We start from the raw sequence: 20,080 nt of genomic DNA on the forward strand, positions 1-20,080 counted from the left end.
ACTCCTCATTAAAACACATCGCGGACTCCTCATTAAACACATTGCCGACTCCTCATTTAACACATCACCGACTCCTCATTAAACACATTGCCGACTCCTCATTAAACACATCACCGACTCCTCATTAAACACATCGCCGACTCCTCATTAAAACACATCGCGGACTCCTCATTAAACACATTGCCGACTCCTCATTAAACACATCGCCGACTCCTCATGGTGAATGTACCTTAACTGTGTAAGAATAGGAAAGATAATATTGCAGTTTGTCTGTCGGCTTTTGTTCAGTACGTGTGAAGTGATTTTGAACAATGATTTCAGGTTATTAATGTATGTAAAGATATGTAAACGTGTATTTCCTAATTATGTCATGATATTTCCTTCAATATGAATAAACATATACCAGCTTGCTCTAGTCTCGTTCGTGATGAAGGAAATCCATGTATCTTATCTAATCAGGTCAGGTTCTAACGTCAACACTCTAACATTCATTAAACAGTATATAACTACAATCAGTAACATTTGTCAGCAAAGAACAACCGCCTTGTTATAGCATCAAATACACCTGCTTTATCCGTGCAGGTACATGTATGGTTTGTCCAGGTATCTAAGGCATCGCAAATCCATGTGCAAGATTGACGCCCATAGTTGTACCAGGATCCGCTGAATGATCACCTGTGCTATGATTGTTCAACGTTTTCCTTTCTCATCCACATTATGGTCGTTCTGATGTAGACTGTTGCTCATTCTATCAACCACTAGTCGTTACCCAATTACGTCATACACTTGCCCTGTTAGTAGTTGTGGTTTGTGGGGGTTGACATCACCTGCGGGGCGGCCGGGTAGCCTAGTTGTTAAAGCGTTCACGCGGAAGACCCGGGTTCGATTCCCGACACGGGTAAAATGTGTAAAGCCAATTCCTTGTGTTCCCTGCCGTGATATTGATGGAATATTGCTAAAAGCGGCGTAAAACCATACTCACTCACTCACTCACTGAAATCACCTGCAGGTGTGGCAAATGTTCTGGCAACATTTCCATTATCCATTACACACATTTGTACAGCTCCGCGAGATGAGGTTAAATGTGGTTTAGCGTCGAGTTCAAGATTATTGCCCTTAAATAGCGACGTGCATGGACATGTGGGTGCTCGCGCTTCTGAATGTATAGGAGTGTGTGTGCTTATATGAAGCCGTTATTTCCCACTCTGACGCATTATACTGATTCCGACGCCGACCAGTCCTTTTTTTGTCCAGTTTGTGCTGACTACCAGACAAGGTATCAACAAGTACCGTCTTCCAACGTCTTTTGGTATGACGCGCCCACGGAATCGAACCACTGGTCTTACGTCATTCGGGCATACGCTCTGTCCACTATACATCGAATCCAGTAAAAATCGTCATTGTGACATTTTTGGCTATCATTTGTACATGTATGACTGGATGAGTGTCAAACTCTTAAATTGAAAAAAAAAAATCATATATATGAAAATAATGTCCGATGTATTTTCTCTTCGCTTTCTGATTCATGCAATCTTAATTATGTACAGAAATGCAACGTGATAACGAACGATAAACAAGTGGGAGTTCTATGTGATAATGCCCTCACAATAATGAACATAATATAAATAATGAAAATTCTATTTGATGAAACTACATAATGCACAGAAATCACACATTTCTCTTCTTATCATCAATGGCAAATAACTTAAATAAAAAATATGACAAACAAGAACCAGTATTGTAGTTCGAAGAGTTAAATTATCATGCTTTTTGAGCGTCACTGAAGAACGGCAATTCCATTGTAACGTTTGTAGTATTTGTAACGTTTAATATCCTTGACGGTTTCCTACAACAAAGCAAGAGTTGGGTTCTGAAAGCTGTCTGTGGAATATCTGGACAATGTAAAATGTATGGAATATGTGGGATGTGTTGAATATGTAGAATATTTGGAAGGTGTTGAATGTGTGGAATATGTGGAATGTGTGGAATGTGTGGAATATATGGAATGTGTGGAATGTGTGGAATGTGTGGAATATGTGGAATGTGTGGAATGTGTAGAATGCCACTTTAACACTTTTCCAGTAATTTCGCGGCGTGCCAGCTCAATGTGGGAGGAAAGCCCCAAGTGATGCAGGTCTTAGACGTTTACCACTTCGGTGAAACCCACGAGCACGGGTATGGTGCTGACAAACCTAGAAACATAATCGGGGCGAACCGGAATTCGAACCCACAATCATAGGTTTCTGGCGTGCCCAAGGGACGCAACTCTGCACAGAGAATCGCAGCGCCCTAGACGACTGGGCCACCCGTGCCCCCTAAATTGAGAGGAAAGCTCCAGGTGACGCATTAACCACTGTTAAGAAACATACCAGCAAGATATGGTGCCGAGAAATAATGAAAAGTATCAGATCGAACCCACGATCACGGTAATGATAATGCACGATTATAGGATACTGACAGTCATAAGGGACGCAACTCCGCACAGTAAATTGCGGCGCCTTGGACCATTCAGCCGCCAGTACCCTCAAATGTCCCTTCCAGTAAACACAGATAGTTGTAGATGCAGAGATGCATCTGTGAATGTTGTTGCTTGGTGTTCCAGTAAACACAGATAGTTGTAGATGCACTGACGCATCTGTGAATGTTGTTGCTTGGTGTTCCAGTAAACACAGATAGTTGTAGATGCACTGACGCATCTGTTAATGTTGTTGCTTGGTGTTCCAGTAAACACAGATAGTTGTAGATGCAGAGACGCATCTGTGAATGTTGTTGCTTGGTGTTCCAGTAAACACAGATAGTTGTAGATACAGAGACGCATCTGTGAATGTTGTTGCTTGGTGTTCCAGTAAACACAGATAGTTGTAGATGCACTGACGCATCTGTGAAAGTTGTTGTTCTTGGGTGATCCCAGTACAGTAAACTAACACGCTTATAACGAAGTGACGGATATAACGAACTCAAGGGGAACAATATGTCGTTTAGTGTATTTCAAAGGTAGTTTGCATTTGTTTGACATTCACGTGAACGACACAACTGTTGCTGGTAAACAGCGCAACTTTGAGCCCTGTATATGTTTGACATTCACGTGAACGACACAACTGTTGCTGGTAAACAGCGCAACTTTGAGCCCTGTATATGTTTGACATTCACGTGAACGACACAACTGTTGCTGGTAAACAGCGCAACTTTGAGCCCTGTATATGTTTGACATTCACGTGAACGACACAACTGTTGCTGGTAAACAGCGCAACTTTGAGCCCTGTATATGTTTGACATTCACGTGAACGACACAACTGTTGCTGGTAAACAGCGCAACTTTGAGCCCTGTATATGTTTGACATTCACGTGAACGACACAACTGTTGCTGGTAAACAGCGCAACTTTGAGCCCTGTATATGTTTGACATTCACGTGAACGACACAACTGTTGCTGGTAAACAGCGCAACTTGGAGCCCTGTATATGTTTGACATTCACGTGAACGACACAACTGTTGCTGGTAAACAGCGCAACTTTGAGCCCTGTATATGTTTGACATTCACGTGAACGACACAACTGTTGCTGGTAAACAGCGCAACTTGGAGCCCTGTATATGTTTGACATTCACGTGAACGACACAACTGTTGCTGGTAAACAGCGCAACTTGGAGCCCTGTATATGTTTGACATTCACGTGAACGAAACAACTGTTGCTGGTAAACAGCGCAACTTTGAGCCCTGTATATGTTTGATATTCACGTGAACGACACAACTGTTGCTGGTAAACAGCGCAACTTTGACCCCTGCATATGTTTGACATTCACGTGAACGACACTGTTGCTGGCAACAGCGCAACTTTGACCCCTGCATATGTTTGAACCGGGCCACTCATTCCTAATTATTGGGATCACCACTCAGGTCCAGTTATCTGTCCAGTGTTGTCCAGTGAGCCACGAGGAACACGTTTCCGAGGAATGGAAAGATCCCAGGATATTTATTTAGTCATAGGTTTGATATGCAGTCGAAAACGGAAAATATGTTTGTGTTGTCAAACACTGCACGTCAGCAATATTCCAGCTGTATGACGGCGGCGTGAAAATAATCGAGTCTGGACCATACCAGTGGTTGATATCATGAGCAAAGGGATGCAAAGACAGGCAATCAACTAAGGCACCGAGCCTGAACACTCATTTACTTATTGTTGACAACATAAATAGGTGTTGGGGACATATTTTAACCCGGAGTGTTCACGGAGTGTTTTGCAAATAATAATCTCGTGTTGTTTCTGTGGTTCTCTCATACAATTCACTGACGCCAGTGTTGTTGCCATGGTATTTTCTTGCAGGACGCTGACCCCAGTGTTGTTGCCATGGTATTTTCATGCTGCACGCTGACGTCAGTGTTGTTGCTATGGTATTGTCATGCAGTACGCTGACGTCAGTGTTGTTGTCATGGTATGTTCATGCTGCACGCTGACGTCAGTGTTGTTACCATGGTAATTTCATGCAGGACGCTGACGTCAGTGTTGTTGCCATGGTATTGTCATGCAGGAAGCTGACGCCAGTGTTGTTGCCATGGTATTGTCATGCTGTACGCTGACGCCAGTGTTGTTACCATGGTAATTGCATGCAGGACGCTGACGCCAGTGTTGTTACCATGGTATTTTCATGCAGGACGCTGACGTCAGTGTTGTTGCCATGGTATTGTCATGCAGGACGCTGACCCCAGTGTTGTTGCCATGGTATTTTCATGCTGCACGCTGACGTCAGTGTTGTTGCTATGGTATTGTCATGCAGTACGCTGACGTCAGTGTTGTTGTCATGGCATGTTCATGCTGCACGCTGACGTCAGTGTTGTTACCATGGTAATTTCATGCAGGACGCTGACGTCAGTGTTGTTGCCATGGTATTGTCATGCAGGAAGCTGACGCCAGTGTTGTTGCCATGGTATTGTCATGCTGTACGCTGACGCCAGTGTTGTTACCATGGTAATTTCATGCAGGACGCTGACGCCAGTGTTGTTACCATGGTATTTTCATGCAGGACGCTGACGTCAGTGTTGTTGCCATGGTATTGTCATGCAGGACGCTGACGCCAGTGTTGTTGCCATGGTATTTTCATGCAGGAAGCTGACGCCAGTGTTGTTGCCATGGTATTGTCATGCAGGAAGCTGACGCCAGTGTTGTTACCATGGTATTGTCATGCAGGACGCTGACCCCAGTGTTGTTGTCATGGTATTTCCATGCAGGACGCTGACGTCAGTGTTGTTGTCATGGTATTTTCATGCAGGACGCTGACGTCATTTCTGTTGTCAAGGTATTTTCATGCAGGACGCTGACGTCAGCATGGTTGCCATGGCACTGATATGCACATGCACAGGCACATTGATGACGTGAGGTCAAGGACAGTCATTACAAATAAAGGAGGAGCCAGTGAACGAATATCCCGTTATGTGTGCGTTATCTGACTTACAATACAGGATGATTTAACAGAATACTGCGTTATCAGATTAAAACTACAGTCTGAAAGTTGAAGTAAATCAATAAATAAATGACAATGCAATACAAATCTGCTGCGCGGAAATTGCATACAGTACATTCGTAATACATGAGAATTTTTAACGCCAGGCTTCGATATCCGTGCTGCGTGTGAACCAGCCTGTACATTCATTGGGAATGCAGTGCTTAGAATTAATGCAGGAGCTTAGAATTTCCACTGAAGAAAGTAGGTCAGTTAACTGTAAAATGAATTACAGATATTCTACAGTTGAGGTAAGGTGAGATAAATGGGGTTTAACGTCATGTTAAAAATGATAATTATTGCACTAACAGAGCGCACGCGTGCGTGCGTGAGTGCGTGCGTGCGAGTAGCTGCTTGTACTATTCCGGACTGATGCCGATTTATAGTACTAGCCCACTGAGATACCATGCCACAGTTTAACATGGATACCCCACTCTGACACAGTATACTGACTCCGAGCCGACCAGTCCTTGTTTAGCCTCTAAATGCCAAGCATCAGGAAGGGCAACAACAAGTACGATTTTTATACGTCTTTTGGTATGGTGCTGCCGGGGATCGAACCACGGACCTTCCGCTTTCCGGGCGGACGCTCTACCACTTCTACAGTTGAAACATTAGATTGATGTCATAGCTGTATTTTAACACCGTTAACGCATGAAACAGTGTTATGGCAACATCACGGTTGTAGGATCAGTTTCAGCCGATACCTTGCACAAGATCTGTGTCCGTGGCTGTCGCTGTACCAGCATCTTACACCATGGCATTTAAGGGCACGGTTGGCTGAAGGAATATGAGCTATTCGTTGGTTCGAATCCAGCTGTCTGTTAGAAGCTAACGCCCTGATAATTCCAATACTTTTACAACAAACATACTCACAACGTTTCCATGCTACGTCACCACCACCTAAACACATGGCCGACTCGTCATTCCGCTAAAACGCTCTGATACAACTCAAATACTTGTAAAACCAACGGGGGCGCGGGTAGCGATTCGCTGTGCAGAGTTGCGTCCCTTGGGCACGCCAGAAACCTATGATTGTGGATTCGAATCCCGGTTCGCCCCGATTATGTTTCTGGGTTTGTCAACACCATACCCGTGCTCGTGGGTTTCGCCGAAGTGGTAAACGTCTGAGACCTGCATCACTTTGGGCTTTCCTCCCACATTAAGCTGACACGCCGCGATATAACTGGAATACTGTTAAAAGCGGCGTTAAACCCAACTCACTCACTCACTCACTCACTCACACACTCACTCATTCACCTTAAAACCAACATTCTTTGCCTTGCGACTTCAGCTTTATGAAAATACCATCATTAAAACACATCGCCGACTCCTCATTAAACACATCGCCGACTCCTCATTAAACACATCGCCGACTCCTCATTAAAACACATCGCGGACTCCTCATTAAACACATTGCCGACTCCTCATTAAACACATCGCCGACTCCTCATTTAACACATCGCCGACTCCTCATTAAAACACATCGCCGACTCCTCATTAAAACAAATCGCCGACTCCTCATTAAAACACATCGCGGACTCCTCATTAAACACATCGCCGACTCCTCATTAAACACATCGCCGACTCCTCATTTAACACATCGCCGACTCATCATTAAAACACATCGCCGACTCCTCATTAAACACATCGCCGACTCCTCATTAAACACATCGCCGACTCCTCATTTAACACATCGCCGACTCCTCATTAAACACATCGCCGACTCCTCATTTAACACATCGCCGACTCCTCATCAAAACACATCGCCGACTCCTCATTAAACACATCGCCGACTCCTCATTAAACACATCGCCGACTCCTCATTTAACACATCGCCGACTCCTCATTAAAACAGATCGCCGACTCCTCATTAAACACATCGCCGACTCCTCATTAAACACATCGCCGACTCCTCATTTAACACATCGCCGACTCCTCATTAAACACATCGCCGACTCCTCATTAAACACATCGCCGACTCCTCATTTAACACATAGCCGACTCCTCATTAAAACACATCGCCGACTCCTCATTAAACACATCGCCGACTCCTCATTAAACACATCGCCGACTCCTCATTTAACACATCGCCGACTCCTCATTAAACACATCGCCGACTCCTCATTAAACACATCGCCGACTCCTCATTAAACACATCGCCGACTCCTCATTAAACACATCGCCGACTCCTCATTAAAACACATCGCCGACTCCTCATTAAACACATCACCGACTCCTCATTAAAACACATCGCGGACTCCTCATTAAACACATTGCCGACTCCTCATTTAACACATCACCGACTCCTCATTAAACACATTGCCGACTCCTCATTAAACACATCACCGACTCCTCATTAAACACATCGCCGACTCCTCATTAAAACACATCGCGGACTCCTCATTAAACACATTGCCGACTCCTCATTAAACACATCGCCGACTCCTCATGGTGAATGTACCTTAACTGTGTAAGAATAGGAAAGATAATATTGCAGTTTGTCTGTCGGCTTTTGTTCAGTACGTGTGAAGTGATTTTGAACAATGATTTCAGGTTATTAATGTATGTAAAGATATGTAAACGTGTATTTCCTAATTATGTCATGATATTTCCTTCAATATGAATAAACATATACCAGCTTGCTCTAGTCTCGTTCGTGATGAAGGAAATCCATGTATCTTATCTAATCAGGTCAGGTTCTAACGTCAACACTCTAACATTCATTAAACAGTATATAACTACAATCAGTAACATTTGTCAGCAAAGAACAACCGCCTTGTTATAGCATCAAATACACCTGCTTTATCCGTGCAGGTACATGTATGGTTTGTCCAGGTATCTAAGGCATCGCAAATCCATGTGCAAGATTGACGCCCATAGTTGTACCAGGATCCGCTGAATGATCACCTGTGCTATGATTGTTCAACGTTTTCCTTTCTCATCCACATTATGGTCGTTCTGATGTAGACTGTTGCTCATTCTATCAACCACTAGTCGTTACCCAATTACGTCATACACTTGCCCTGTTAGTAGTTGTGGTTTGTGGGGGTTGACATCACCTGCGGGGCGGCCGGGTAGCCTAGTTGTTAAAGCGTTCACGCGGAAGACCCGGGTTCGATTCCCGACACGGGTAAAATGTGTAAAGCCAATTCCTTGTGTTCCCTGCCGTGATATTGATGGAATATTGCTAAAAGCGGCGTAAAACCATACTCACTCACTCACTCACTGAAATCACCTGCAGGTGTGGCAAATGTTCTGGCAACATTTCCATTATCCATTACACACATTTGTACAGCTCCGCGAGATGAGGTTAAATGTGGTTTAGCGTCGAGTTCAAGATTATTGCCCTTAAATAGCGACGTGCATGGACATGTGGGTGCTCGCGCTTCTGAATGTATAGGAGTGTGTGTGCTTATATGAAGCCGTTATTTCCCACTCTGACGCATTATACTGATTCCGACGCCGACCAGTCCTTTTTTTGTCCAGTTTGTGCTGACTACCAGACAAGGTATCAACAAGTACCGTCTTCCAACGTCTTTTGGTATGACGCGCCCACGGAATCGAACCACTGGTCTTACGTCATTCGGGCATACGCTCTGTCCACTATACATCGAATCCAGTAAAAATCGTCATTGTGACATTTTTGGCTATCATTTGTACATGTATGACTGGATGAGTGTCAAACTCTTAAATTGAAAAAAAAAAATCATATATATGAAAATAATGTCCGATGTATTTTCTCTTCGCTTTCTGATTCATGCAATCTTAATTATGTACAGAAATGCAACGTGATAACGAACGATAAACAAGTGGGAGTTCTATGTGATAATGCCCTCACAATAATGAACATAATATAAATAATGAAAATTCTATTTGATGAAACTACATAATGCACAGAAATCACACATTTCTCTTCTTATCATCAATGGCAAATAACTTAAATAAAAAATATGACAAACAAGAACCAGTATTGTAGTTCGAAGAGTTAAATTATCATGCTTTTTGAGCGTCACTGAAGAACGGCAATTCCATTGTAACGTTTGTAGTATTTGTAACGTTTAATATCCTTGACGGTTTCCTACAACAAAGCAAGAGTTGGGTTCTGAAAGCTGTCTGTGGAATATCTGGACAATGTAAAATGTATGGAATATGTGGGATGTGTTGAATATGTAGAATATTTGGAAGGTGTTGAATGTGTGGAATATGTGGAATGTGTGGAATGTGTGGAATATATGGAATGTGTGGAATGTGTGGAATGTGTGGAATATGTGGAATGTGTGGAATGTGTAGAAGATGTGGAATGTGTTGAATATGTGGAATATGTGGAATGTGTGGAAGATGTGGAAGATGTGGAATGTGTGGAATGTGTGGAAGATGTGGAATGTGTTGAATATGTGGAATGCGTGGAATGTGTTGAATATGTGGAATGCGTGGAATGTGTGGAATATGTGTAATGTGTGGAATGTGTGGAAGATGTGTAATGTGTGTAATGTGTGGAAAATGTGGAATGTGTGTAATGTGTGTAATGTGTGTAATGTGTGTAATGTGTGGAAGATGTGGAAGATGTGGAATGTGTGGAAGATGTGGAATGTGAGGAATGTGTGGAATGTGTGGAATGTGTGGAATGTGTGGAAGATGTGGAATATGTGGAATATGTGGAATATGTGGAATGTGTGGAATGTGTAGAATGTGTGAAAGATGTGGAATATGTGGAATGTGTGGAATGTGTGGAAGATGTGGAAGATGTTGAATGTGTGGAATTTGTGGAATGTGTGGAATGTGTGGAATATATGGAATGTGTGGAATGTGTGGAAGATGTGGAATATGTGGAATATGTGGAATGTGTGGAATGTGTGGAATGTGTAGAATGTGTGGAAGATGTGGAATATGTGGAATGTGTGGAATGTGTGGAATGTGTGGAAGATGTGGAAGATGTGGAATGTGTGGAATGTGTGGAATGTGTGGAATGTGTGGAAGATGTGGAATGTGTGGAATGTGTGGAATGTGTGGAATGTGTAGATGATGTGGAATGTGAGGAATGTGTAGGAGATGTGGAATGTGTGGAAGATGTGGAATGTGTGGAAGATGTGGAAGATGTGGAATGTGTGGAATGTGTGGAAGATGTGGAATGTGTGGAATATGTGGAATGTGTGGAATGTGTGGAATGTGTGGAATATGTGGAATGTGTGGAATGTGTAGAAGATGTGGAATGTGTTGAATATGTGGAATATGTGGAATGTGTGGAAGATTGGGAAGATGTGGAATGTGTGGAATGTGTGGAAGATGTGGAATGTGTTGAATATGTGGAATGCGTGGAATGTGTGGAATATGTGGAATGTGTGGAAGATGTGGAAGATGTGTAATGTGTGTAATGTGTGTAATGTGTGTAATGTGTGGAAGATGTGGAATATGTGGAATGTGTGGAAGATGTGGAAGATGTGGAATGTGTGGAAGATGTGGAATATGTGGAAGATGTGGAATGTGTGGAAGATGTGGAATATGTGGAATATGTGGAATTTGTGGAATGTGTGGAATGTGAGGAATGTGTAAAATAAGAATGACAAGGGGCCTTGCTCCAGAAGTCCAGTTATGCAAGTTGGTTAAGGACAAAGCATTGTTTCCAGTGAAACCCTGTCAGTCGTGAAGATATAAAACCGAGTCCGGGCCGGGCAGAGGTGGGGTGTCTTTCTCTATACAGCACGTGTTGTGTTATTGACAGGCGTTTTCGTCCTACCACTACCCTTTCTTCTTCTATCCTTTCTTTTTTTCTTTCCATCCTTTTGAGCTTTTCTCCCCTTTTCCCCCTTTCTCCCCTTCACCCTCTTCCGTCCCCCTTTTCTTCTCTTTTGACTTTTCCCGCACCCTCTCAATAACGCCTTCACACATCTGTGGTAGTTGGTGGCCTTATGCTGTTTCTGTAAACACTTTCCGAAACATTTCATTTGTTTAAATATAAATCTAGCGTTCATTGTCTGTGTAGCCTCTGAGGAAAGAGTGATATTGTAGCATTGTTATCCGGCCAGTTCAAATCCTCGTCATGAACTTTTGTGAGAGTGGCACCGATGCGTTCATTAGATGTACAGGTATACAACACGGCCGCTTCTGTTTGTGTTTTCTTGTATATCTGCAGCAGGTGCCCGGTGTATTGAGACAAGACGTGGATAGCGGCCAGATGGCTCTCTTGCTTCTGAATCTGAACCCGGCAAAGACAGAGAAGAGCAGAGTTAGACTGATTATAGACATGGGGAAATCGTCCAAAATGTCCAACAGTAATGACCAGAGTCTTTGTATAAAACGTACTGCTATCTACCTTTAGTGGCAGAGGGATTAGCGACGTCATGGTAGCCGATGACGTCACAATGGTTTTCACATTATTGTGATGTAATTTCATTTCATTATCCAGGCAATAACTCCAGATGAGCGTATCCTGTCTCACTGGTGGCGCCCGTCACAAACACATGCAAAGGCCAGGTCATCAACGTTTGAGTGAGTGTCGATGGCGATCTTTGAAGCTTTCGTCGAAAGCATTTTCTCGATTGTAAACCAGTGAGATAAACTTGTTCTCACGATCAGTTGAATATGTAAATTATGTCATCTAGCATGAACTACTAATAATAAGTTGTCGATGGGTTGGGTTGTCGAAACTTACCCCTTTCAGGAGATTCCTCTTGGCTGGACGGAGTATGTTCCCATTTGTTGTTCCAGGCCACTTGTCAGGTAGCTTGAAACACAACATACAGGTGAGTGAGAGAGTGAGTGAGTGAGTGAGTGAGTGAGTGAGTGAGTGAGTGAGTGAGTGAGTGAGTGGCTGGACGGAGTATGTTCCCATTGGTTGTTCCAGGCCACTTGTCAGGTAGCTTGAAACACAACATACAGGTGAGTGAGAGAGTGAGTGAGTGAGTGAGTGAGTGAGTGAGTGAGTGAGTGAGTGAGTGAGTGTGTGAGTGAGTGAGTGAGTGAGTGTGTGAGTGTGTGAGTGAGTGAGTGAGTGAGTGAGTGAGTGAGTGAGTGAGTGAGACACATCTCAGACTTTTACTACTACTCCTACAACTACTACTACAAGAAGGTTTCACTACTACTACTACTTCTACTACTACTACCTCTACCACTACCACTACAATTACCACTACCACCACCACTACCACTACCTCAACCACTGCCACTGCCACTACCACCACCGCTACCGCGACCACTACCACTACCACCACCATTACCACTACCACTACCACTACCGCCACCACTACCACCACCACTACCACTACCACCACCACTAACACTAACACTAACACCACCACTACCACTACCACTAACACCACCACTACCACTACCACTATCACCACCACTACCACTAACACTAACACCACCACTACCACTACCGCCACCACTACCACCACCACTACCACTACCACCACCACTACCACTAACACTAACACCACCACTACCACTATCACCACCACTAACACTAACACTAACACCAACACTACCACTACTACTACTACCACAACTACAACTGCTGCTGCTACTACTACTACTTCTAATACCACAACTACTACTACTACTACCACAACTACAACTGCTGCCTCTGCTAATACTACTACTACTTCTAACACTACTAACAATTTTAATAAAGTAATAAGCCATTTCAAATGTTGTCTGTCGTGGTGTTCACCATTATACGTGCGTGTATATGTGTTGTACACGCCGTGACTCATGTTGGTTTTATAGTGCTCGCCCACTGATGCTTCATTAACATGGATACCCCACCCAGACACAGTATACTGACTCCGAGCCGACCAGTTCTCATTTAATCCCCGTACAGTACAGGCCCACTGAGATACCATGCTGCAGTTTTAAATCAATACCCCACCCAGACACAGTATACTGACTCCGAGCCGACCAGTTCTCATTCAATCCCCGTACAGTACAGGCCCACTGAGATACCATGCTGCAGTTTTAAATCAATACCCCACCCAGACACAGTATACTGACTCCGAGTCGACCAGTTCTCATTCAATCCCCGTACAGTACAGGCCCACTGAGATACCATGCTGCAGTTTTAAATCAATACCCCACCCAGACACAGTATACTGACTCCGAGTCGACCAGTTCTCATTCAATCCCCGTACAGTACAGGCCCACTGAGATACCATGCTGCAGTTTAACATGGATACCCCACCCAGACACAGTATACTGACTCCGAGCCGACCAGTTCTCATTCAATCCCCGTACAGTACAGGCCCACTGAGATACCATGCTGCAGTTTAACATGGATACCCCACCCAGACACAGTATACTGACTCGGAGCCGACCAGTTCTCATTCAATCCCCGTACAGTACAGGCCCACTGAGATACCATGCTGCAGTTTTAAATCAATACCCCACCCAGACACAGTATACTGACTCGGAGCCGACCAGTTCTCATTCAATCCCCGTACAGTACAGGCCCACTGAGATACCATGCTGCAGTTTAACATGGGTACCCCACCCAGACACAGTATACTGACTCGGAGCCGATCAGTTCTCATTCAATCCCCGTACAGTACAGGCCCACTGAGATACCATGCTGCAGTTTAACATGGATACCCCACCGAGACACAGTATACTGACTCGGAGCCGACCAGTTCTCATTCAATCCCCGTACAGTACAGGCCCACTGAGATACCATGCTGCAGTTTAACATGGATACCCCACCCAGACACAGTATACTGACTCCGAGCCGACCAGTTCTCATTCAATCCCCGTACAGTACAGGCCCACTGAGATACCATGCTGCAGTTTAACATGGATACCCCACCCAGACACAGTATACTGACTCCGAGCCGACCAGTTCTCATTCAATCCCCGTACAGTACAGGCCCACTGAGATACCATGCTGCAGTTTAACATGGATACCCCACCCAGACACAGTATACTGACTCCGAGCCGACCAGTTCTCATTCAATCCCCGTACAGTACAGGCCCACTGAGATACCATGCTGCAGTTTAACATGGATACCCCACCCAGACACAGTATACTGACTCGGAGCCGACCAGTTCTCATTCAATCCCCGTACAGTACAGGCCCACTGAGATACCATGCTGCAGTTTAACATGGATACCCCACCCAGACACAGTATACTGACTCCGAGCCGACCAGTTCTCATTCAATCCCCGTATAGTACAGGCCCACTGAGATACCATGCTGCAGTTTTAAATCAATACCCCACCCAGACACAGTATACTGACTCGGAGCCGATCAGTTCTCATTCAATCCCCGTACAGTACAGGCCCACTGAGATACCATGCTGCAGTTTAACATGGATACCCCACCCAGACACAGTATACTGACTCCGAGCCGACCAGTTCTCATTCAATCCCCGTATAGTACAGGCCCACTGAGATACCATGCTGCAGTTTTAAATCAATACCCCACCCAGACACAGTATACTGACTCCGAGCCGACCAGTTCTCATTCAATCCCCGTACAGTACAGGCCCACTGAGATACCATGCTGCAGTTTAACATGGATACCCCACCCAGACACAGTATACTGACTCCGAGCCGACCACTTCTCATTCAATCCCCGTACAGTACAGGCCCACTGAGATACAATGCTGCAGTTTAACATGGATACCCCACCCAGACACAGTATACTGACTCCGAGCCGACCAGTTCTCATTCAATCCCCGTACAGTACAGGCCCACTGAGATACCATGCTGCAGTTTAACATGGATACCCCACCCAGACACAGCATACTGACTCCGAGCCGACCACTTCTCATTCAATCCCCGTACAGTACAGGCCCACTGAGATACCATGCTGCAGTTTAACATGGATACCCCACCCAGACACAGTATACTGACTCCGAGCCGACCAGTTCTCATTCAATCCCCGTACAGTACAGGCCCACTGAGATACCATGCTGCAGTTTAACATGGATACCCCACCCAGACACAGTATACTGACTCCGAGCCGACCAGTTCTCATTCAATCCCCGTATAGTACAGGCCCACTGAGATACCATGCTGCAGTTTTAAATCAATACCCCACCCAGACACAGTATACTGACTCCGAGCCGACCAGTTCTCATTCAATCCCAGTACAGTACAGGCCCACTGAGATACCATGCTGCAGTTTAACATGGATACCCCACCCAGACACAGTATACTGACTCCGAGCCGACCACTTCTCATTCAATCCCCGTACAGTACAGGCCCACTGAGATACCATGCTGCAGTTTAACATGGATACCCCACCCAGACACAGTATACTGACTCCGAGCCGACCAGTTCTCATTCAATCCCCGTACAGTACAGGCCCACTGAGATACCATGCTGCAGTTTAACATGGATACCCCACCCAGACACAGCATACTGACTCCGAGCCGACCACTTCTCATTCAATCCCCGTACAGTACAGGCCCACTGAGATACCATGCTGCAGTTTAACATGGATACCCCACCCAGACACAGTATACTGACTCCGAGCCGACCAGTTCTCATTCAATCCCCGTACAGTACAGGCCCACTGAGATACCATGCTGCAGTTTAACATGGATACCCCACCCAGACACAGCATACTGACTCCGAGCCGACCAGTCCTTGTTGAGCGCCAGGCAGAGTAACAACAAGTTCTTTTAGCGTTTTGGTATGACACGACGTTCGCTCTCCGGGCAGGGGGTCTATCCACTAAACCACGGACGTGGTTATATAGAGGAGATCGTGTGATATATATACCTGTTTAGATAAATGTTCTGCTGTACAGGCCAAATTGTGGCCTCTGTTACAAACAGCACACGTAGAACTTCTGGATGTGTCATCTCTGGCCTCACAGTCGCAGGACACACCTGCATGAGAAACATAATTCATATTAGATAGACGATGCAATTAAATATATTTAAAAAGGGCTCTATATTCGGGGGATGTGACTTTCTTAGAAAAGAAATAATAAGTGAAATTTGCAATGTTTTACAAAATACACAGGTTCCGCGCCTCTCATTGACTGACAAAAGTCTTCTGTCCTTCTGTGTCTTGGAGGGGTGAACGAAAACATATACTGTCCTCTAAACGTTTGTAACAATATAGTAACAATATAACACAGAGTGAGTGAGTGAGTGAGTATGGTTTAACGCCGCTTTTAGCAATATTCCAGCAATATCACAGCGGGGGACACCAGAAATGGGCTTCACACATTATAACACGTAGAGTTGGTTTCACTCATTGTGTCCATGTGGGAAATGGAAACACTATTTTCATCGCGACAAACCAACGTTTTAAACACTGCCTTACATATCATAAATATACACGTACGAAATGTTACAAAAGAATTAACACAAGTCGAACCGACGTCAATTAACACTGAAATAAATAATTAAGCATTATATGCAACTGGATAAAATATAATATTATGTTCAGATAACATAATTATAGTAATAAGGATAGTAGAGATTGAATAGATAAGAAATATAAATAATAATAAATATAACACATAATATCATATTCAATATTCGGGTATTGTGTCCACCTAGGATTGCGGTTCCGAAGACTATAACTGTGAAAATATCCATCACACAGTTCGCAATGAGTCGCTGATCAGTGGAATTGATGTCAAATCAACATTCAAGACCTTTTTATAATGTACGAATTCCTACTTGAGATGGGAATTTCAGAGATGTTTTTCTTGCTACTTACATGAAGTCATGCGGAGTATCGGTTGCCATGGTAGAACAAAGAGACATGTCCAGTGTGACAGATTTTCACATCGAGAGTGTCTGCGCCAAGGTGAAGCATTAGGCCGCTACTGTTACTGTTATACTTGGATATCTTCACCCCCACACTCAGCTACCGGTTTCAGACATTTACTTCCTTGATGCACCCGTGGCAAGACGGGCAGGAGGTTGACATGACACAGTGTGGTGGTTTAGGATGTTACAATCCCCGCGGCATACCCATAACGAACAGTCGCTGATTTCGAAGGACTTGCGATAATAGCGTCAATAAAAATGAAACACGATTAAGCTTATGGCTGTTTCCCAGCTGTGAAGTGAACATTTCCTCACGACTCGAATCAGTGTTTCAGTGTAGCATGAAACACATGTCCGCTGGGGTATCGTGTGCGCTAGACTGGTGGTACTGCAGTACGTTCAAAGTAGGGGATTCACAGTATCTTCTTTGGTTCATTCTCACAAGCTTTGAGGGGCGGTGGGGTAGACTTGTGGTTAAAGCGTTCGCTCGTCACGACGAAGGCCCGGGTTCGATTCCCATATGGGTACAATGTGTAACCCATGTGTACACCATGCTATTGCTTGAATATTGCTAAAAGCGGCGTAAAACCATACTCACTCACTCACTCACTCACTCATTCACTCACTCACTCACTCACTCACTCACTCACTCACTCACTCACTCACTCACTCACTCACTCACTCACTCACTCACAAGCTTTGACGTTTTGACGTTTTGACGTTTAAAGGGATGCTACGTTCCACAGTCCAGATCCCATGTCCAGTCCAGGTCTAGATGTTGGCGGTATGTACAAAATTGAACCTGGAACAGACAACCCAGTGATTAACATCATGAGCATCGAGCTACGCAGTTGGGATACGATGACATGCATCAACCAAGTCAACGACAAGGATGAGTTAATGAAGACCAATTCTAACCCGGAAGATTTGAAGCACTGACTCAAACTAGGCTAACCATTAACTGCTATTCATCCAAAATTGCGAATTTACAGACAAACAGGCTTCGAATGACTTGAATACACATTGCGGGGTCCGTCAATAAACATGAACCTGGTTCCGCTTTAAATACAATTTTACCTCCAAAACTCCATGTTGCCATGTGGCTCTATAAAGGAAAATATGATTATATTAATTACAAATGACAGTGTCTTCATGTTAAGCCTGAGTTCTAACTACGACAATATTGATGACAAAACAAACTACAGGGGTTGTTGTCGGAAGGAATACGCTTTCCTGTCAATTCGTGTGCAAGGGAGTTTCTCACGTCGCACAGCAAGGAACACATACTTCACAAAGCAGCGGCACAGCAAGGAACACATACTTCACAAGGCAGTCGCAGAGCAAGGAACACATACTTCACAAAGCAGCTGCACAGCAAGGAACACATACTTCACAAAGCAGTCGCACAACAAGGAACACTTGCTTCACAAAGCAGCTGCACAGCAAGGAACACATACCTCACAAGGCAGTCGCACAGCAAGGAACACATACTTCACAAAGCAGTCAGACAGCAAGGAACACGTACTTCACAAAGCAGATGCAAAGCAAGGAACACATACTTCACAAAACAGCTGCACAGCAATGAACACATACTTCACAAAACAGTCGCACAGGAATGAACACGTACTTCACAAAGCAGCTGCACAGCAAGGAACACATACTTCACAAAGCAGCTTCACAGCAAGGAACACATACTTCACAAAGCAGCTGCACAGCAAGGAACACATACTTCACAAAGCAGCTGCACAGCAAGGAACACATACTTCACAAAGCAGCTGCACAGCAAGGAACACATACTTCATAAAACAGCTGCACAGCAATGAACACATACTTCACAAAGTAGTCGCACAGCAAGGAACACATACTTCACAAAGCAGCTGCACAGCAATGAACACATACTTCACAAAGCAGTCGCACAGCAAGGAACACATACTTCACAAAGCAGCTGCACAGCAAGGAACACATACTTCACAAAGCAGCTGCACAGCAAGGAACACATGCTTCACAAAGCAGCTGCACAGCAAGGGTGAAACAAACTAAAAGGACTAAGACCAGCATCACTTTCGGCTTTTCTCCCGCATCAAGGGGGCGATGGGGCAGCCTAGTGGTTGAAGTGTTCGATTCCCCACATGGGTAGAATGTGTGAAGTCCATTTCCGGCGTGCCACGCCGTGATATTCCTGGAATATTGCTTAAAGCGGCGTTACACCATACTCACTAGGAGGTAGATGGAATAAAGATGGATGGAATAGGGATGGATGGAGTGGGGATAGATGGAATAGGGATAGGAGGAATAGGGATCGATAGAATAGAGATAGATGGAATAGGATGGATGGAATAGAGATGGATGGAATAGGGATGGATGGAATAGGGATGGATTGAATAGGGATAGAAGGAATAGGGATCGATGGAATAAAAATAGATGGAATAGGATGGATGGAATAGGGATGGATGGAATAGGGATGGATTGAATAGGGATAGAAGGAATAGGGATGGATGGGATAGGGATAGATGGAATAGGGATGGATGGAATAGGGATGGATGGAATAGGGATGGATGGAATAGGGATAGATGGAATAGGGATGGATGGAATAGGGAAAGATGGAATAGGGATAGATAGAATAGGGATAGATGGAATAGGGATGGATGGAATAGGGATAGATGGAATAGGGATGGATGAAATAGGGATAGATGGAATAGGGATGGATGGAATAGGGATGGATGGAATAGGGATAGATGGAATAGGGATGGATGGAATAGGGATAGAAGGAATAGGGATGGATGGAATAGGGATAGATGGAAGCCAATTATTACTGACAAGTAATATAAATGAACGTGGGTGGGTTGATGGTAATGGTTA

At 44.4% G+C, this 20,080-nt stretch overlaps 1 protein-coding gene across 1 annotated transcript; it reads right to left on the reverse strand.

Annotated features, from left to right (window-relative positions):
- Nucleotides 1-10,916: 10,916 nt before the first annotated feature.
- Nucleotides 10,917-17,691, reverse strand: LOC124124984. The gene is made up of 4 exons (XM_048394966.1): nt 17,169-17,691; nt 16,215-16,324; nt 12,148-12,219; nt 10,917-11,691 (listed from the first exon to the last, which is right to left on the reverse strand). Exons 1-4 carry the CDS (start codon nt 17,176-17,178, stop codon nt 11,464-11,466), a joined length of 420 nt encoding a protein of 139 aa, XP_048250923.1. The 5' UTR covers nt 17,179-17,691; the 3' UTR covers nt 10,917-11,463.
- Between the last annotated feature and the right edge of the window lie 2,389 nt (nt 17,692-20,080).

Source organism: Haliotis rufescens, unplaced genomic scaffold, assembly GCF_023055435.1.
Source record: "Haliotis rufescens isolate VD_foot unplaced genomic scaffold, xgHalRufe1.0.p SCAF_135, whole genome shotgun sequence".
Taxonomy (NCBI): domain Eukaryota; kingdom Metazoa; phylum Mollusca; class Gastropoda; order Lepetellida; family Haliotidae; genus Haliotis; species Haliotis rufescens.